General features: G+C 43.2%; 1 protein-coding gene across 2 annotated transcripts in view; it reads left to right on the top strand.

Moving 5' to 3' along the window:
- Positions 1-21,449, top strand: part of ELAVL1 (ELAV like RNA binding protein 1) — a 41,722-nt gene that overhangs the window by 11,513 nt on the left and 8,760 nt on the right. For both annotated transcript variants that reach the window (XM_063403064.1, XM_063403065.1), the window contains exons 2-5: positions 1,038-1,221; positions 16,967-17,070; positions 17,857-18,010; positions 21,114-21,339. In XM_063403064.1, coding sequence (XP_063259134.1) covers positions 1,050-1,221; positions 16,967-17,070; positions 17,857-18,010; positions 21,114-21,339 — 656 coding nt within the window. In that variant the 5' untranslated portion in view covers positions 1,038-1,049. The remainder of the gene's footprint in view (positions 1-1,037; positions 1,222-16,966; positions 17,071-17,856; positions 18,011-21,113; positions 21,340-21,449) is intronic.

The raw sequence follows: 21,449 nt of genomic DNA, 5'->3' as shown, positions 1-21,449 counted from the left end.
TGGTGAAGGGCCTGGAAGTCCCTTCATGCAGGGAGCATTCCCTTTCTAGACTGAGGATTTCTGGTTGCTGTTTCTGACTTCTTCCATTATTCAACGTCTGTCTGTCAGTAGTGGTGCAGTCCATGGAAAGGCTTATCCTTTAGCAGATCCAGATATGTTGATCCTGTTGCAGAAACAGGGTTTAGGTATCCTGATTTTAACTATTTCAAAGTAGTTGAAGTGCTTGAAAACCTAGGATTCTGGCAAGCCATGAGCAGCTTGAATCTGGTGTTTTAGTTGTAGGTTAACTAAAACATCAGGATTCAGTCCCTGATGGTGGACTGAGGCAGAGAGTATCTTCCTGTGATTGGGATTCTGGATGTTTTCTCAAGGCTTTCTTTAAAAAGCTGCAAAAATAGAAACTCTAGGAAATACTCAATATGCCCCCGAGTCAGTGTGCAGCACTCACCAGGTTCATACACACAGTTAAGCACCAAAGACAGCATTAAACAGTAACAGGCCTTGAGGTGCAGGATTGACAACATTTACAGGGGAAAACATTCAGAAACATAATAGTCCCCTGTGGAAACACTGAACTGGATCTGATCTTGCTGCTTCTTGTCTCCCTGTCTGAAAGAGTTCTGGGCATAAGGTTGGAATTCAGGTTGAGGTGACAGTTTGGTTGTGGCTGGTCAAGTACCTGAACATAGGATACCTAATTTTTACCTTGGCTGTTGGGAATACTTCAGTGTTTACAGGAATGTCTTTAAAATCTTATCTTAGTGCTTTTTATTAATGTGGAAAGAATAGAAATCCTGGGGAGCTCTTTAATGGTACATAGTTCCATGAGATATTATGTTTGTGTTTTTGAACGAATGAATTGTTCTGGAATTTTCAACAAATAGTGTTTTGTTTTCTGAGTTGAAAAAATGCATTGCTGAAGCAGTGGCTTGTTCTCAGTTTTTAAAATAAACATTTAGACTTATTTCAGGTGGAGGAAGTTTGGTTCATGGAAACGTAAAGATCTAAACCTCACTGAGGATTTTTTCTCTTTGCAGATATATTGTAAAATGTCCAATGGTTATGAAGATCACATGGCTGAAGATTGCAGGGATGATATTGGTAGGACAAATTTAATTGTGAACTACCTCCCTCAGAACATGACACAGGATGAATTAAGGAGTCTGTTCAGCAGCATCGGCGAAGTGGAATCTGCAAAACTTATTCGGGACAAAGTTGCAGGTATGATTTAGTATTTCAGAAATTGTCACCTTGTTCTAGACTGCTCAAGTAAATACTTGGTTGAATACAACTTAGTGTAGAAGTACCAAGTATTTGTGTGTGTGTAATCAAACTATTGACTTTACCTGGAACTCCAGTAATGCCAGGATTGGGTAGTGGGAGGATGGAATGCTCAAGACTAAGTTAATGAATATTGTGTGTATGACTAAGAATTCTAAGAAGTACAGTTCCCAGATTTGAACATTAATAGACAGGTCTAAAACTGGTTTAGATTTAGTCCCCAGCTGATTTATTCTTCCTACAGTCTGAGTGGTTTTGACTCCACCTGAACTCTGAATATACAAACAAATCTTTTGTTCTGATTTTGATCAGTAAAATAAAGGTGTGCTGAGGTTCTGAAGTGGCTGTAGGTTATCACCTACAGATGATAAGTTGTGGAATTTAACTTGTAATTTCCTTAAATAGGATTGGTAGTAGTAGCTTTAAAATATGAGAGGAATTAATGGTTCTGACTTGTGAAACTTAATGGTTCCTTGAAGCATAACAAATGCTGACAGAGCTACGGCTTCCATATCTGTTTAGTTGCAGAAGGTTTTAGCTGCGCTCTGAAGAGGTTTTGATCCTTGCATTGTTAAAGTACTTCATTTAAAGGTTTTGGTTATTCTTGTTCAGAATTTGTGGAATCTTGGATTCACTGAGAGCATTTTGTTGTTTCTGGAGGGGAAAAAAAAGTGCTGTTAACTAGCTGTGCACTGGTGTTTGTTTCCAGCCTGCAGCTCACTGCTGGTGGAATTCTCTGCTCAGTGTTGCATTTCAGAATCCAGCAATACTGATTGTTATCTAATCAATAACAGAACTGGCCTGAGACTGCTCCTCAGTCTGTAAAAGCTGCCTGGGAGCTGATGGAATGCATGAGACCTCTTTGTGCATCATCTTTAGTGTTTTTGCTTGAGAATACCCATAAGAACTGAATAATTAAAAACTTCAGAATTTCCCTTCTGAGTAGCCCCTCTGATATGCATGTCTCTGGCTTTCCTGATGTCTTACAGATAAAGTATCTCATGATGTCTGTCTGTCTATATCTGTACTTAAGGGATGTATATATTCAGTCATGATTAAATAGTTACATAAATACTGATTTCTTTGGATGTTTTGGTAGGTGAGTGTTCGTCCCAGACATTGTCATGTGCTTTGCAGCACTTAGAAGTTGAGGCTTACTCTGAAGGCTAGGTTTGCAGGGAATCAGACCCCTTGCTTAATGATAGCAAGTCATAGCTGACCCACACCTTAGCTGTAAAATAAGCACAGAATCACCTGTGTGGGAGGGAAGGATATTTTCAGTGGGAAGCAAGAGACTCATCAGTGCCTGAAGATGAGAGCCTGTTTCATGCTGTTACCCATAGCATCAAACACTCTGGTAAGGTCTGGTTAACTTGAACTTGGAACTTGACAATGCTGGATTTAATGTCCAAAACATACACTTGTGTGCTCAGGGTGTTCTTATCCTCAAGAATCAAAAGTAAAACTGCTGGTTTTGTTGCAGAGAGTCTTTGAGTGCCTGTAGACAGAACATTGGTGTTTCTCTAAAGTGTTTGCCGGTGCTGGATTCTGTGTGGCTGCTGTGGTCATGCCACTGAATTTTGTTGGTACTTAATTTTTCATTTGCTTGAAACACTGTTAGGTGCAGTTACCAATCATCTCCATGCTTACTGATAGTTCTGGAATATCAGTGCCAAAGAACTGGCTCCTTCTGAGCATTTTTGCTTGCTTTTGCTTTTGTTTCTGCCCCTTGATGTTCACGTTATATTCTGTATTCCCAAACTCTCTGTCAAACAGATAGCTGTGCTGCAGTCCCTGAACAAAAAAATCTAGTGGCACAGATCTGCTTTTCTTGTGCCTCCACTTGCATTTCTCTGACCCGGTGGCAGACAGCCAGAAACTGGAGCTGCAGAAAAACCTGTTCAGCTCCCTGACCTTGGTTTCTGGTCAGATAAGTCATAATATTGGCATGTGAGATAGAGCGTGTTGAGTGGCCTGGACAGGAGGGAGGGAACCTTTTGCTTTTGTTGGAATTAGACTTTTTGGGTCAGTTTAGTTCTTTCCAGTGAAGTTGTAGCTTTTGGTGCCCCCATAAAGTTTTAATAATCAGAGTATTTTGTGTTTGAAGTTCCCTTTATTGTTTGTGTTTGCAGATATAAAATCAACATTTAGTTGGTAATACTTGCTTTTTGTAGAACATTGAACGATACATACATTTCTTCTCAATTTATTGTCTATTAATGAGACGTGGGAAAGAAAATACTTCTGCCTGGAATGCAGTTTTTCCTGAGTTATTGAACTGGCATAAGCTGTCTGGAGACTGATTACTGGGATTCAGGAACTGATTTGAAAGCCAAAGTTTGAGTTTGTTTGAGCAAGGTATTTTATTATGATCATTACATATGTTGTTGTGTTTTGCTTCAAATGCAGCAGAGTATTGAATAATCTGTGTTCTATGTGTTAGATTGTGGTTATAAAATGTAGAGAAACTCCTTGAAGCCTCCAGAATGCTTACCCTTTATCTCACTACTGATGAGTGTTAGAGGAAGGTGAAAGTAGCAGCAAACCATGGTGTCAGTTCAAGTTCTTTACCAGGAGCTTTTGAGTTTGTGTACACATGGGTTATAAACATTACTAAAGATGTGACTGTGTGTGGTTTTTTGTTTGGGATGTGACAGCTTCCTTTTCTGGTGTTGTGTGGTTTGTTTTTTACCTATACAGAGAAACTGTGCACAGTAGGTGAGCATTAGAGGGATGCAGGGTTCCTGATCATACTGGAGGAGTAGAGTACTGGGCTTTGCATTCCCCAGTGGGTGTAGTGCATTCCTCAGCCCTTCCAGACACGGCTTTGCTTTGTGATGAGTGAATCAGTACTGGGGGTCAGCAGGCAGGTATTGGATTGTTGCTGTGCTGTTCACAGTACTTGTGTTGATGGGTGAGTATGTCTTGGATATCCAGGATTTCATAAAAGAAATTTTCTCTTATGAAAATTAAGAAAATTCACTGTTCTTTCTGGCAGATCTTAATCGAACACCAGCCATGCCTTGGGGCTTTGAACCCTAGGGATACATTGGAAGGCTGATTCCCATTTCCCAGTATAGTATAGCACAGTGTCCAGCCTGCAATGTAACTTCTCACTGGTGCATCTCCTGGTCTGTCATGATGATTGTTGAGGTCTGTGAGTAGCCATTGACCTGATTCTATCAATGAAATCCTCTCTTCCTGTGGCTCTGGCTCATGAGGCTGAGAGCAAGAAGTCTGGGGTTAGTCCAGTTGGCCTGCACTGATTAGATAGTAGCCCTCCAGCGTTGACTGCAGACAGCAGGACCAGACTTGTACTCTGCACTGATTCCCTCTCCAGGGATGTGTATGATACTAAATGTCCACTTCCTTGGAGCAACTGTATCGTGCTGGATATGATCCAACAGAAGAAATCTGTCACGTGCTGTATTTTGCACGGGGGATGTTTGCTGCAATATCCAGGTTCTGGAGTCTGGCTTTCCAGCCATTGTACTGGGCTGAACTCCTCTGACAGGTGAGTGTTTTAAAACATTTCTTCTTCAGTGCCTGTTAATGCAGGAATTCGTGTCTCTGGGCCCCTCTGGGCTTGCTCAGTTTCTTGCAGCACAGATGCTGATGGCTTTTTGTGTCAGGATGTCTGACTGTGCACAGCACAGATGCTTCTGCTCAATAGCTCTAAATTTTCCAAAAGAGCCTGGTCATCTTGCAGCTGTACACAGGCTGCTAGTCCTGGACCAAATGCTGAAGCTGAAAGTTAGTCAGTTATGTATGTTTTAGTTTCTCTGTTTTCCCCTTACTCTGCTGAAGTATTGGTACTTTCAAACCTGGCTGTCCTAAAGCCCTGAAAAGGTTGAGTTAAACTGCTTTTTTTGTGGAATTACCAAAAACCAAGAAGCTGCCAAACTCATGTGCAATGGCAGAACATGGTAATATTAAAAATAATATTCCTGCTTATTGGAATAATTGTGTGAGTTGTGGGATGCTCCAACCTGTGATACTGTATGTAACTGTCCTCAGAGTTCAAGGGAACAGAATACAGCAAAACTACCACAAAGCTGTGTTGGGTGACTTTGAACTGGATATTAGGAAGAGTTTCTTCCCCCCGAGGGTGCTGGGGCACTGCCCAGGCTCCCCAGGGAATGGTCCCAGCCCCAAGGCTGCCACAGCTCCAGGAACATTTGGACAACACTCTCAGGGATGCCCAGGGTGGGATTGTTGGGGTGTCTGTGCAGGGCCAGGAGTTGGAAGGGCCCCACAGGGACCATCAGTCCAGCTCAGGATATTCTAGGATTCTATTCTAGGATTCTGTGAACCTTTTTCCCCATGTGTTTATGGTCTCAGACTTCTGTGGGATCTATTTATTGCTCCTGACACCATATCCCTACTCTGAGTTGCTGGTGACAGGTTGCTGTGCACACCTCGCTCTGTGAGGGTGCCTTCTGACAGTCATTGATTTTGTAAAGGAGGCATCTAACTTCCCGAGGGTTCCTGTTCCTTCCCTCACACCTTCTGTACTGCCTGAGCAGGGAATGTTCTCTCTCTGATACTCTAGGAAGTTCAGTATATGATCCTTGACAGTGTTCCAAAGGCCCTGTCTGTACACAGGCTTCCAATGCACTCTCTGCATTTGCTTGTGTCAGTGTGAGTTCTGATGGAACTCACTAAGGTCAAACTCTATGATCAGCAGTTGTCTGGGCAAAGGGATCTCTCCACTGCTGTTGGGAGTTGCGGAGCAGAAAGGACATTTTGGGGTAACTTGTTGAGGTTTTATGCAGGAATTTGGGGTCCATCTCAAACATTGCTGTCGTGGTGGCTCACCCTCTCCAGGTGTACCTGGGACATGTTGCTTTCAGAACCAAAAGAAGTTACTTTCAGATAGTTACAATTGCTCAGGAATGGACATAAAGTTTTACCCTTTCCCTGTCTTTTTATTTTCATGTCTTCTCTGGAAGACTCACTCTCAGAAATTATGCAGCTAAAAAAGAAATTAATGTCCTTGTCCATATGAGCTTTTCAAGCAGAAAAGGGAAGAGGGTTTTACTGCCCAGTTGTCAGGTGCTGCACGGTGATAAGTAGCTCAAGTTCATGTGACAGGGCAACCACTCATTTCACCAGTGCAGTGAACTCAATCTAGAAACAGAATTCTGAAGTGTTCTTGTTTGTAGAAAAGGCTTAAGTATTCTCCTTGGCTGAAATAGTTTCCTTTTACATACAAAACACCCATGAAATTGTTTATGCAGTTTTGCTGTTAACTATGGAATTGGAATGCATCATTACCTCTGGGGTTTTTTTCTAACTCTTTAATCACATTTGGTGGTGATTTATTTAAATGTGCATTCAAGAATGCCTTGTGGCAATGGTTAACTTAATGGCAAGGGCAAATGGTTTGCAGACAAATTGCCCAAGTACTGAAAATGTGAACACCAGCTTTGCCAACTCCGCTTAATCCCTTTTGTCATAAAGATGGCCACATAAACTGCCTCAGAGGTAGTAACTGAGTTCTCTCAAGGATATAGGAATACAGTTAACCTAAATCACAGAATCCTGGAATGTCCTGAGTTGGAAAGGGACCCACACGATCATCAGTCCCACTCCTGTTCCTGCACAGACACCCCAACAATCCCACCCTGAGCATCCCTGAGAGTGTTGTCCAAATGCTCCTGGAGCTGTGGCAGCCTTGGGGCTGGGACCATTCCCTGGGGAGCCTGGGCAGTGCCCCAGCACCCTCGGGGGGAAGAACCTTTCCCTGAGCTCCATCCCAAGCCCTGACACAGCTCCAGCCCTTCCTGGGCTCCTATCCCAGAGCAGAGCTCAGCCCCTGCCCCTCTGCCTCCCCTCAGGAGGAGCTGCAGTCCCCGAGGAGCCTCCCATCAGTCTCCTCTGCTCCAGCTGAATGAGCTAAGTACCTTCAGCCGCTCCTCAGACCCTCACCCTCCAGACCCTTCCCCATCTTTCTAGCCCTAAAGGTTACCTGGGTTCTTTCAGAGGGATCAGAGCACAGCCAGTATAAGCAACAGCTGTAACAGCAGTTCTTGAGCTCTGGTTCTCAATATTTGGGGCATATCTGGGGTTGTCAGGGCATTTCTGGTACCCTTCTTATGACCCTGAGTGTTGGCTGCTGTCAGGACAAGATAGATGCAGGACAGCTGGGCTTGCAGCAGTTTGTTCTGAGCTTTGTCAGGTGTACCTGACCAAAAGGAGGTTGGAGTTTTTGTTCTGGTTGACCCCTGGTTGGGGATAGTCAAGCACTTGTTTAGCTATTGCTTGGGTTAGGCCTATGTAGCACTCTGGCCTAGAGCAAAGCTTCCAGAGCCCTTGAGCAGGCAGAGCACGGCAGGGACCAGGCATTCTACTGTTTTCAGCCCATGTGCACTCAGGGCTGGTGATGATGTGCTGTGGTCTCCAGCAGTTGTGGCAGCACCTATTCCTGAACAGATGGAGTTGTGCAGGGAGTGCGTGGGGCCTCTCACTCAGGCTGGGCAGATGTGTTCTTAGTGCTGTAGGTGAGAAGGACCTGTGTCACCAGGTGAAGGGTCTTGTAGGTGTGTTGAAAACCAATCCTTGAATTTAGGGATCATCAGCACAAGGTGCAGCTGGATGGGAGTCACTAGTGAAGTACCCAAAGGTTTGGCATCAGGGCCAGATCTGTTAGACGTGTTGGTCACTGAGATGGTTCCAATTGCATGCTCAGCATGTGTACAGTGTTGCGAGAGTGGGAACAGTGGCTGGTCACCAAGTGGTGATGCTGCCACTCAGAGAGACCCTGAGAGTGTTCTCTGAAAGCTTTGAGGCAGGGCTGGCACAACAGGCAGTGACTCCCTGCTGTTTTGAGGTCGTGGGTGTCCTTCCATTCTGTCTGGATACACTGAGGGTTAAACATATCCCTCATTACGGTACAGAAGTCAAAAGACCAAGAGAAGTGTACAGACCATTGCATGGGTCTGCTTCCTTTGCCTTTTTTTTCCTTCATCAGGCTATACAAATGAACCATGTAGCAACATTTTTGGTTGTGTTATAATATTTTTCAGCATATTTTTAGTTGGAATTATCATTCCACATCTTATAATACTTTCATTCTCTTCCAATGGAGCAGCTGCATTTCTGCAGTGTAAAAGTTGGGTTCAGCTCAGCCTGTGATCGAGGTGACCGAGCACTCGCTGAGGTTTTCGTACTATAATGTCCACAGCTAAAGAAGTTTCACTATTTGAAAGTTGAAGTTTCTTCCTCAAGAGAAGGAAGAAGGGAATTTTTGAGCCCCCAGCATCTTGAACAGTCAGATTCTTGTTCCAGCAATAGGTGAACAAATTCTGTCCTGTTTAAAGAAATGATATCTTGCAGTAAGTAGGCAGGCATTTTCCTCACAGACTCCCTCCAAAAAACAGCTTGTGGTATTTCTGCACAGTTTTGGGCCTGGTGTTACCTATGTTCACTTTACAAATCTTTTTCACATCACAGAATCAGATCCTGGCAGTTCATCTGGAAAAGGAGCCCTGGAGCATCTGAAATTAAATTTCAATAGAGAAATGTTCGGGAACTGAGAGAAAGTAAAAAATAATAAAAAAACCCATATAGAAATAATAATTATGCAAACAGACTTTGTGAAATAAAATTAAGTACTAAAAAGTCCCCACTCTTTTGTTTTCAGGATTTAAAGCTGTTACTCTTAGGGTTGAATTTTTGCAGTGTTGTGGGGATGGTGAGATCGCTGTGAGCTCTCTGAACCAGGATTTACAAAAGAATTTTGTCAAGTTACCTTTGTAGCTTTTGACTTTTTCCCAAAGAAGTGTCTGTGTGAGTTGCTTGTATTCATCTGTTTCAAGGCAAATACCACTGATTTTACATAAGAAGGAGGGACAGCTTTATTTGTAATTTGTAATGTTTTGCTGAGTTGTTTGAAGGTCAGGCTTTCCAAATCAGCTAAATGTGCTTTTGCCTTTAAACTTCTTCACTGTTTGGCCATGAACAGAAAGAATTGTGTCCTAAAGTCACAGGAAGCAGTGGGGGCACATCCCGGACTGGAAAATCATTATCAATGTAACTAGATATTTTCTTTGTTTCATTGCTAGTTACTTTCTGTTGCCATCAAGTGTCTGTTCAGTAGGATATTCTGGTTTGAAGTCTCAAGCAGAAGTGGGAATTAGCTCAGTGAGCAGTCTGAGTCTTAGTTCCAGGAATTGCATCAAAGCTGGGTAGAAAGAAGATCCTGAGTTGCTGCACAGACTAACAATAAAGAGTGAAACAACATGGAAATGCTTAAATATAAACCTAAACTTTCAGCTTTGTACTGTGTGGGTGGAGCATGGTGCAGTAATTGCCGGTGCAGTGTTGGTGTGAATGACCCAGCTGTACAACAGCACAGAGCTTCCCAGGGCTCTCTCCAGGTCAGGCACAGCCCCGGGCTGTCTGGCTGTGCCAAGCTTTGCCCCTAGCCTGACGCAGACAGGATGTGTGGGGTTTCTGCTGCTGTCTTGGTGTTTCAGAAACTAAAGGATAGTTTTGGGCAGCATTTATGACTTCACTGGAGGTGAGGCAGATGAAAGTATTTCAGAATGATTAATTGTTGCTTCAACAAATTCTTTGGGTAAACAAAAAAATACTTGTTTCTGTTCCCCAAAATCTCCATAGGAGAATATTTTTGGTAGGCAAAGTAAAAGTGAAATTTACGATTAACTGCTTCAGTACCTGCACTGAAGTTCCTATACTCAGTTCTGTCTCCGATAGTGTGTTTTCTGGAACTCACTGTGGTCACTTCAGCACAAATGGTTGTGTCAGAGACACAGCAGCTGCTCAGTGTCACTGGTGGGGCAGATGGGAGAACATCACTGAACTGTGGCTAGGGGACTGGATAAGAGAAAATTTTTGGTTCAAACTATGGGTTTTAGCTTCAGCTTCATGTGTTTCCAGAGTAGCTGAGATGCATCATCAATACCATTAATGAAGGATTAAGTGCAAAGGTGGAGCCCCTCTGCTCTGGAGCCATACTGGGAGAGCTGGGAGTGTTCACCTGGAGAAGGATCCAGGAGACCACAGAGCCCCTTCCAGTGCCTAAAGGGGCTCGAGGAGAGCTGGAGAAGGAGCTATGACAAGGGATGGAGGGACAGGACACAGGGAATGGCTTCTCACTGCCAGAGGGCAGGGGCTGGGTGGGAGATTGGGAAAGAATTGTTTCCTGTGAGAGTGGGCAGGCCCTGGCAGATGTTTCCCAGAGCAGCTGTGGCTGCTCCTGGATCCCTGGGAGTGTTCCAGGCCAGGTTGGATGGGGCTTGGAGCACCCTGGTACAGTGGAAGTTGTCTCTACCCAGGGCACAGGGTTGAATGAAATGGCCTCTAAGGTGCCTCCCAACTGAAACCATTCCATGATTCCATAATTTCCTGTATTTAAAAAAAAAATACTATGAATTATACACTAGAAGTTATTCTATTTATTACTGTCTATGTTGTGATGGTGGAGTTTGATCAACATGGACATGGAATGGAAAATTATGCCCTTAACTGTTAGTTTTGAGAATTGGTCATTAGCTACTTCAGATGTTTGTTCCCATCCAAAAAAGTGTTTTGACAGAAATCCCTCATGAAGCCGCTTTTTTTTTTTTTTTGATGTAAGGACACCTTGTAGTATGAAAACAAAACCTACTAAGGATGTAACAAATAGCAAGTGCTTGTCTCTGGAGTTGAGTGTTCTGTCTTCTGGCTGTATAGGATGCTGTTACCCATCTCCCTTGGGGCACTGCTGGCTCATGCACCATACCCTGATTCCCAACTCATTTTCCGTAGAACAGTTTCCAGCCAGCAAGTGTCCAGTCTGTTGTTGCCAGGGTGTCTTTGTCCCCATGATCAGGGTTCTGCATCTGTCCTTGCTGCATTCCCTGAGGTGCCGTTGGCCTGTCCACTGTGGCAGCCCAACCCTTCAGTCTATGACGGGTTCCTCCCAACCTGGTGATATCTCCAGTCTTGGTGAGAGGATATTTCCATCACCTTGTCCATGACATGGATCACGAGGTAAACTGCAGGGCCCAGTGGAGACTCTGCCAGCTCCACTCGTTCCATGCATACAGCTAGAGTGTGTGTGAGGGATGTGTCTGTGTGTCTGTCTCCTTTTGAAGATGGATGTGGTGCTTACCTTCCTTCTTCCAATTTCCTGATCATTCAGAGATGAAACAGGTTTGGCAGGGACCAGAGCCTGGTGCCTCACCACCCTTACAAAGAGCCCATTCCACCCCCCCATGGGTTTGACTGGGACCTTCACTCAACTAGTCAGTCCCTGGCTCAGCGTTCATCCACTGGCCTTTCTCTGGGAGCTCTTTACGAAGTGCAGAGGCCTGTTAGACTCTGGGGGTGAAGTGAGGCACACAAAGCATCCTGTGCTGCTCTGCTCAGGTCACTAATGTGCTGCTATACTTCCAGCCTTGTGCTGCTGGGACAGCAATATAACATTTTGTTACCCTTGATATTATTCTTTTGTTTTTTTCCATTCTTTGCAAGTCTAGACTGCATTTGAGCTCTGCCATTCGTCAGACACAGTGGACAGTGTTTCTAAATTCCTCCTTTTCTAGCTGTCACTTCTTGGATCTCCTGTGCTCTCTGTTTCCCTTGGAGCTCTGCCATGGCTCCCTGCTCAGGCAAGCTGCTCTGCTCACACATCTGCGTGTTTCCCTGGCTGTTAGGAAACAGAGGATGCTGTATGTGTGCTGTGACTCGCTCAGCAGTTAGGGTGCAGTCTCTTGATCACCTGCTCTGCCAGTCCTACCTTGCTGCACTTCTCCGTTGTTGTAACACTTTTTGGGAAGTTTGATGCAGGATGGTTGCTTGTGTTTTTTTCCAGGCTGATGTGATTTTGTAGCCCTGGTTGTACAACAGTGTAACTGCTAAAGAAGCCCACACAAGCCACGTGTGAGCACTTGAATTTATTCTTATCCTCAGAAACTATAGCCACAGCTTTGAATTCTGTTGATGCTTGGTATTTTACATGGTACTTCTCAATGCATATAGGCTCTCTGGTTATCACTCATCGCAGTTTGTAAAGCCAAGCCAAGAACCCAAACCCAGCTCGTGTCCTCCAAAAACTGATTCCCAGTTCAGAAAACAAGTTCTAAACTAACTTGCTATTATGCTGAGGTGCACTGACATAACAGGAGCCAGGCTTGATTTTTGGGGTTTCTTGTGGAGGACAGGATGGGGAGGATGTCAGTTAGCTGCTCTCAGTGAAGTACTCTGGTGATCAGACTCCTCAGTGAAGCTGGAGTTGTCAGCACTGGGCTGAGAATGAGGAAGGAGCTGGTGACTGAAGCCGTGTGTCTTGAGAGCTGGGAAAGGAAGCAGGGACATGGACAGAAACCCAAGTGATGCACGGAAAGAAAACCAGTGCCCTCTCTCTTGAAAGGGCCTTTTATCATGGAAACAAAACTTGATTCTTTCTGCTGAAGGACTGTAGTATTTTGCTTAAAACTAGGTTTTGTAGTTATTTTGTTAATTATTTGTCCAGATAAGGACCTACTTGTTGCTCTTTTTTAGCTTTGTCTCTTGCATAAATTTGTATTTATGTACATGCAAACTTTAAAAAATATTTTTTAATTCCTACCCACTAAAAAGTTTTGAAAACTGTTACAGCACCAATTTCCTTTGCACTGCAGGTTTCTATAGGAGGCTGGGAACATCAGGAGAAAGCAAAAATACTTCTTGCCTGGGGTAAACACTTGACAGCACTCACAATGCTGTGTAAATGCCCATTCCTTATCTTTTTCCTGGCACCCCCAGCAGAAAGTAGATTGTACTGTTTTGGAGTAAAATGATGAAGCAAAGACCATTCCTGCACAGGCATCCGTGAGGTGGAAATGTCTCCTGCAGGACTGTTGTGTGTTGGCCCAGCCTGTGTAGAGATAAACACTGGGCACTGAGTGGGAGGAGATGGCTGAGGCGGATGCTGTTGGGTATTTTAGAGCAAGGTAAGTTAATATATGCTGTCAATTTTGTGTGGGTTGGGTTTTTCTAGCACTTAAGGACTTAAGATCATGTTATGCTATTGTAGTTTAAAGGTGGTAAGTACAGACTAAGAAGGATGGTCTGCATTCTAGATTATTATACAGAAATAATTGATAGTTTCTTACCTACTGTCAGGTGAAAGTTGATAGGAGTGTAACATTGGGGTTCAGTACAAACTTACTGTCAAATGTCTGGAGGGTATATGAGAATGAACCTTTGTGATAATGCCACTTTCAGAGCCTTCTTTTTCTAAACAGTGTTTGTTTAAGTAAACTGCGTTATGTCCCTGCCCCCTCATTTCCCAGGAAGTTCAAACTGTTGGATAAGGACTAGTCATTGATGAACCTGTATGAAACTGGAAGTGAAAAAGATGCAGAATTTTGCTCTGACAGAAACAGTCAAGAAGGCCAAAAGGATACAGTAACTGTGTGAGGGTACTTTGGGGACAGACACTTGGAAGAAGAAGCATATGCAAGGTCAAGGATAGGACTTGTGCAGGAACAAGTGGACACAGAATATGTACATCTCAGTTAGTAAAAGGAGAGTGTTGGCTGGAGGCTGTAGAATGTACTTTCAGTTAGAGTGCCTGGGACAAAAATCAGAGCTGCTTTTAATGTGGGCTTGCGTGTGTGTTAGGGCAGTTTCTGATTCCAGGGACTGGAGCCAGGTCACTTGGTGCCTTTTACTCCTGGGTCTCTGTGAGTGCTGCAGCTTAGGTTTGGTTTCATTCTGTATACAAGTAACTTAATATTCCTTGTCACTGATCTCAGATGATGTATAAACACATAACCTGTGTGATGCATTGGAAGGAAACAAGGGAGTGTGGGCAGCAAGGGAGAGGGGGATTCTGTCCCTCTACTCCGGTGAGACCCAATCTGCAGAGCTGTCTCCAGCCCTGGAGACCCCAGCATAAGAAAGACACGGATCTGCTGGAACGACTCCAGGGAAGACCATGGAGATGTTCTGAAGGCTGGAGCCCTGCATCTCTGGAGTCAGGCTGGAAGAGCTGGGGGTGCTCACCTGGAGAAGAGAAGGCTCCAGGGAGAGCTGAGAGCCCCTTGCAGGGCCTGAAGGGGCTCCAGGAGAGCTGGAGAGGGACTGGGGACAAGGGATGGCTTCCACTGCCAGAGGGCAGGGCTGGATGGGATATTGGGAAGGAATTGTTGGGTGTGAGGGTGGGCAGGCCCTGGCACAGGGTGCCCAGAGCAGCTGTGGCTGCCCCTGGGAGTGTTCCAGGCCAGGTTGGACGGGGCTTGGAGCAACATTGGGATAGCGGAAGATGTCCCTACCCAGGGGCAAGGAGTGGAATGAAATTCTAAGGTCCTTTCAAACCCAAACATTCTATGATCTACAATTCTATGCCTGCTATGTTCTCTGGGAACTTTTTGCAAGGGAAGGATGCTCATTGTGCTGAAGACAGCCTAATAAATTTGTATGAGTGGAATCCAGGAGAATAGTCCCCCAGTCCTCCCCAGTAACAGGAAGTGACAGTCCTGACTGCCAGGGCTCACTGTGGGTCACATGTGGCGGGATTAGTCTTGTTTGGAGTGTATTTCCTTGATCTTTAAGGGCTTATTTCCATAAGTTTTATTAGGACCTGGTTCTGTTTGGTAGTTTGCTGGAATATTCATGTTTTTGTGACTTTTGGAACAGACTGAATATATCCATAAAGCAGCTGTTGCTCTGAGCCTTCAGAGCAGGGCTGGACCTATGAGGGATGTTGGATCCTTCCCACCCATGAAAAAACCATTGCCAGCTGTCCACCCTGGTACTTTTTCCATCTTAAACTTACTTTTGTTTTTTTAATCTGGAGAAATAATGTAAGGTCCAAGTGCTCAACATTTTTTTAATTGTTCAGTTACTCATTTTCTTAATCAGAGGTAAATAATGTCAGTAGGTAAGTGGGTATGAACTAAGCATATCTGATCTAAATGACTGACCATCATTTTGTAACAAAACAAAATGAATGTTTTAAGGAAATCACAAAAACCATGCTGTGGGTACATGTTAGAAACATTGATCAGAATTTTGCAGATGTAATCTGTAGGTCTCCGAAGGATGGGGTTAAATCCTGCTTGGCTGGCACAGAGTGGTTTGCTGTTAGTTGTGTGCTGTGTCTGGTGTCATGAGAGGCAGATTTGGGCTGGTTTAACAGCAGGTCTCTAAGGGAACAGGATGTTATTTCTGTGCGAGACTTGAACACAGGGGATCTGGCTTCTGTAAGAGTTTTAGCAGACAGCAGAAATTACCTGTGAATGTTGATACAAAGGGTGTATTAGACAACAGACTCTGACATTGTCTGAGTTACTGCTGGATTAGGTTTCACAAGGAAGCAGCCAAAGGCAGAGGCTGTGCCAGGAGCTGGTGCAGTTCTGCAGTCAGCCTGTTGGCATGAAAACAGTGAGGGTTATTTGGGGTTTCCTTCCATCCCTTGTGGATTTTATACTTGCACTCTTGATGTCTCACCAGACTGGGCATCCTTTTTTTTCGGTATCTGTAGTCAATCTACAGGTCTCTTGCAGCCCTTTTCTTCTTTTCTTCTGACATTTATGCCAGGATATCATCATTTGACACACGTGTCTGTATTTAGTGTCCTGAAATGTCTGGAAAACATAAGAAAACTTCCTTGTCAGCTAAGACCATTACAGAGCCAAGCAGTGTGGTTAAAAAAGGGCTATTTCATCACAGAATCCTTTACCAAAACAATTGGTTTTGTATTTTAGTGTCCTTAAACCTAACAATAGAACTTGATAACTTAAAGGTAGTATATTGTTGAAGGAAAATAGCACATTTTTGTGTGCATGCTTATAATTTTCTTTAGAAAATCCCACAGATCTGACAGAGACAACGAGAAGTTGGCTGAAAGAGGTGTGTCTTGTGTTGAGTTGGAGTTATTTTATTGCTCTGGGACAGTCTTGAAAGTATTTTAGTTATTTTTAGGCCTACATTGATAAGAGCCTGTAATTGTTGGGAAATTGCAACCCAAAATGATCTTAGTATGTAATGTTACAATCGATAGTGGCAATTGTGGAGATTGGAGATAGAAGCAGAACAAGTAAGTACCCAAATAAATATCCTTTTCCTTAAGTATTTTGAGGATTTTTAATATCAAATTCTTGCTGTAAGAATTAAGAGTAAACTTAAATAAAGTGACAGTACATGAATTGTCTGTCTTAAAGAGAATTTTTCACTCTTCACTGTGATGCTGTCTTTGGGAAACTGGCAGCTTGTTAGCTGTATTAATGAAATATTGAAAACTTCTTTCTTCCTCTTGTCCCCAGGGGTGGAGGTTGGAATAGCCAAAGAAATCACAAGGGTCTTCATTTCATACCTGGCAGTTCATCTGTTGATCTTTTCTCACTTTCTGCTCTCTATCCAGAAGACTTTGTACTGATGAACTTGTTGAAATGATTACCTTTGTCCCACACATGAAGTCTGCAAGACTAATCAGAGCTGGTGTTTTAGTCCTAAATTTCTTGCTGTTGATGGGTGCTCTCTCCAATGCCTGCTTTCTGTGAAGGCAGAGGGATGTCCAGAGTGGAAATAAAAGGCCTATGAGTTACTCATGATGTGTGCCAGCCTTAGGAAATCTCCTTGGCTGACTGAAATATTTGCTGTGTGGATTGTGTGTGTTAAACTCCTTTCATTTCAGTTGAGATAGCATTCTTTTGTTAGCATTAATTTTAAAAAATGTTCTTCCCTTTAGGACACAGCTTAGGCTACGGCTTTGTGAACTACGTAACTGCAAAAGATGCTGAAAGAGCAATAAACACACTGAATGGCCTCAGACTTCAGTCAAAAACAATCAAGGTAGGAGCTCTTCAGCTCTTCAGGCATTGTAATAAACTTCATTCTGATGGTAAAGTTTGTGTGCTCCCAGCTGCAGCAAGCGTGAATCTGGGAGGAGAGTAGTGAAGTGTTTTCAAACAGCTTAGTTTTGAAGATTTGAAGATTCCCTTTCTTTATATTCCCACCATTTTTACAGCAGTAGAGGGACCATTATAGGTGGTTGCCAGGCTTTTTAACTCATGCACATCTTGGATACTTCATAATATTTATTGTAAATCTTGTTAATGCACATGCACTCCTTTCCTTATACAAAACAACAGCCTATGTTTTACGTGTACGATTCACTCCTGCTTAGATGATCTATGCAGCTTTCTCCAGCAGCAGAAATTAGGACAGAAAACTGCACTCTACTCATGCCATCTTTTTATGAAGCTTTAGAAAATATACTGGCAGGACAAGTTCCTGATGTGAGCTGTGGCAGGTTCAGTGGCTGAGTCAGAACTCAGGATTCTTCATGTGGCAAAAGTGTTTGTTGGGAGCATTGGTATTAGTCTGCTGCTCTCTCCTTACAGCAATGCTATAGAGTTGTTATCTCTTGGGTAAGCCAAAAATGAATGGAGTTATGTAGGGTCATGTCCTTTCTCCTGTTGTTTGATTGATTTTCCCCTGCTCTGTCCTGGTTCCATATTTTTGAACTCCAATAAAAATGCATGTGTTGGTAATTGAGGAGTTAATTAAATTGGCTCATGACAATAAATCGATCTTCCCTGTTAATACCTTGAACATGTATTTTTACTTCTTTTAAAGGTTTCCTATGCCCGCCCAAGTTCTGAAGTTATCAAAGATGCTAATTTATATATCAGTGGTCTGCCCCGGTCAATGACACAGAAGGATGTAGAAGATATGTTTTCCCGTTTTGGGCGCATCATCAACTCACGTGTGCTTGTGGATCAAACCACAGGTGAGTTCTGGGGCCTTGGCTGCAGGAAACTGGAGTGCACAGCATGTGTTCGGTGTTTTTTGGAGACTGGCAGTACCTAAACTTAAGTAAATTAGACTTCCACAAGCTAATCATGACATTTGATGTCAACCAGTGATAGAATTTTAACAGGATACCCCTGTTCAGTGATGGTTTTTAAACACAGAACGATTTATGCTGCCTTTTTGCCAGCTTACAGCCCAAACCTCAGACCATATTAAAATAGGATTATTGTCATTTTTATCAGCTACTGATTTGCCAAATCTACTTTCTTGCTCTGACACTTGCTGGCGCTGCAATGCAGCCTGTGTAAGCTGGAGTGCTGACCTTACCTTGACTTTACACACATGCTGCTCTTATCCACAGGTCAATTCCAGGATGTAGTTACAGATTTAAAGCAAAAAAACCCGTGTTTTGTGTTTTGTACCAGCCTGGAACTCACCCACTCAATTTTCTCATATTTTAAACAATTTGAGATGTCTTACAGTCCTCTGTGGTTACTGCTAAGCAAAGGAATTAATTTCATACACTTAGTACTGCCCTGAAAGTTCTAAATGTGTTTTGTATTAAAAAAGGAATTTTTGTATTAAAAAAAGGAAAAAAAAAAGAGAAATGGGATAAGTTACTTAATTAGGCACTCAGCTCAGGGGAGACCAAAGTTAAGGTTTTCTTTATGATGGTAATTCTGACTGTGTTACAGTGTGTTTTCTGAGTTTTAATTTCTTGCCTCGTTATTTCAGACAGTATAACTGTCTGGTTTATCCTGTCACCCAGGTGTTTTGTGGTTTCACTGGTAGCCCATATGTCACGTATTAATCTGGAGAGAGCTTTTACAAATACACTTTTTCATTGATTATGCATCTGCTTTATTGGAATAGAAGACAATCTAATTCTAGCAGTTCCACGTTTAACATTTATAACTGAGGTGTACATTTATACACGTCAGTTCAGAAGCAGCTTTCCTGCTCTGTAAGGAATCTGCTGTATTCAGAGGGGGCCACCAGCAGCACCTGGTGGGCTCAGTTTGAGTGCAGGCTGAGGTCTGCAGGGCTGTGTCCCCACCAGAGCCAGCTCCTGGTGCAGGCACCACTTGCAGATGTTAGGTCAGGTCACGCTGCGACTGTGCATCTGAGAAACCTGAGGTGCCTTGGTGAGATCTGGGGACTGACATGGCAGACATTCCATGGCTGAGTGAGGAAAATCCCATCCTGCCTTTCCTGGAGAGAGTCATTGGTTTTGACCAACTCTGATACCGGTATGGTCCTGTCTCTAGAGCTGTTTATCTAGGACGCAGCTGTAATGAGAGGCAAGAAGAAGAATTGTGGAGCACAGCAAACTTATTAATGCAAGTGTCCAAACTAGTCATCCCTCTCTAGCAGTCCATGGGGGTCTGGATTTGACAGAGCTGTAAAATGAGACAACAGAAGTCATACAAATAAGATCTCCCCAAGAGTAATTTAATTTTCATGGGTGTGCTGAGGCCTGATGCTGTGTAATTCCGCTCAGAACACACTGCCTTACTTTCCGATAGCCTTAATAATGCATTGACTGAAGAGTGGGTTCTGTTACTTCTCACAGTTAATGCCTGCAGAGCCTGGGCTTGCCATCCCACCAGGAATGTAGCTGTGCCTTGGCTTTAAGCCTGCCTTTCATGTCTTGATCTACTCCCACTTAAGACATGTTTTAATTTGTACTTAGATGTACCTTCTCACAGAGGTGATAATCCAGCTTTTGAAAGTTATCTGTTGAAAAGACACTTTCTACAGTATTTGTTTTAAATGAGTGCTTTGAGAAGCATTAGGATGAGCAGTATGAAAGTGGAGGGGTCACAGTAAGCTGAGCTCTAGGATGGGCCTTGCTGAGTTCTGAGTGATGCTGCTACTCTGGGCCTTCCCAGGGTGGGACAGAGCCTTCCCTCTGGCACGGGAAGCTGATCTCTGGTACCTGAGCATACAGTGCTGTCAGCTCTACTCTGGTGAGCCCATCTGTTGTTATTTATCAAAATGCAAACACACCTTGCTTGCTGCAGGCCCAGGTTTTGACATGTTGCATTTCCTTCTGTGAGACAGAGAAAATCAGATCCTCAACTGTTACCAACAGCCTTATGATTTATGATAAGCTTAACTTCTGTATCTGGCTTTGAAGATGGTCCTGGGTGGACGTGAAGAAAACATAAAAGTATCTGATGTGTCCCTTTCTGTAACAGAGCTAATGAAGTCCTACATTTAGTCTGGCCACAATACCTACTTTGGAATGGCATTTAAACAAAATGTGCCCTTTTAGCTTCACTGTGATAAGCTGTTATTTTCAGCCTGTAGTCAAGTCATAGATGAGAAGGAAGGGGAGGAGAAAAGACCTCACAAGGCATAACTTGTACCTCAGTCAGAAGGATAACAGCATCCAGGGGTTAAGACTAGGAAAAAAATACGCAAATTTTTAGAAGCTGAGATATAGGTTCATTACAGCTACCAAGAGGTAACTCTTCATTGATTTTCATGAATAAAAATAATCTGTGTCAGCTGGAAATAACTTGTGTGGTACAGGTGAAATTGTGATCTCTCTGTTATAAAAGGTTAAAGTTCTTTATTACAGTCAGACATTTGTTCCCTCATCTCTGAACCTGAGTGTGTTTCTAGCATGGAAAAATGAAAACATTTGCAAAAATGTATCAATTCTGTGTTTGTGGATGCTCTTTAGTGATAAAGTAGTTGAAACTGAAGGGTTTGGGTTTGTTTTTAACCAACTGGAATTAATTCCATTTTTTACTTAATTTAAAACATTGAGGAGTTTTCTGTGAATGGAAATGTCAGTTGGTGATGAATATCATGGAATTCTACCACTTATTTTTTTAAGTCTTTAGTCACTGTGGTTGTTATAGCTGAAATGAGTATGCTATTTTGTCTTTGGTTTCTTAATTTTGTACTTTATCCTCCAGGTGCTGAAGAAATGTAAATGTAGAGAACTTGAAAGCTGTGACCATAGAAATACTGAACATTTTTTGGGTTTTGTTTTCAAAGTTATTTTGAGTTTATCCTGAACTTCAATTTTTGTTTGTTTGTTTGTTTTTTATTGGTTTGGTTACAAGGTTTGTCCAGAGGGGTCGCATTTATCCGGTTTGACAAAAGGTCAGAAGCAGAAGAGGCAATTACAAATTTCAATGGTCACAAACCCCCAGGTTCCTCCGAGCCCATTACAGTGAAGTTTGCAGCCAACCCTAACCAGAACAAAAATGTGGCCCTGTTGTCGCAGCTGTGTCATTCACCAGCTAGACGGTTTGGAGGGCCAGTGCATCACCAGGCGCAGAGATTCAGGTAGGTTAGGAAGAATAAATGCATTTAAGGCTGTGCTCCTGTTCCCGTGTCCATCTGGGGAGCTGTGCCCCCACAGGTGGGCAGTGATACCTTCATTGCTGCATGTGTGA

Source organism: Prinia subflava, chromosome 8, assembly GCF_021018805.1.
Source record: "Prinia subflava isolate CZ2003 ecotype Zambia chromosome 8, Cam_Psub_1.2, whole genome shotgun sequence".
Classification (NCBI taxonomy): Eukaryota; Metazoa; Chordata; class Aves; order Passeriformes; family Cisticolidae; genus Prinia; species Prinia subflava.
This window is presented reverse-complemented; position numbering and strand designations above follow the sequence as displayed.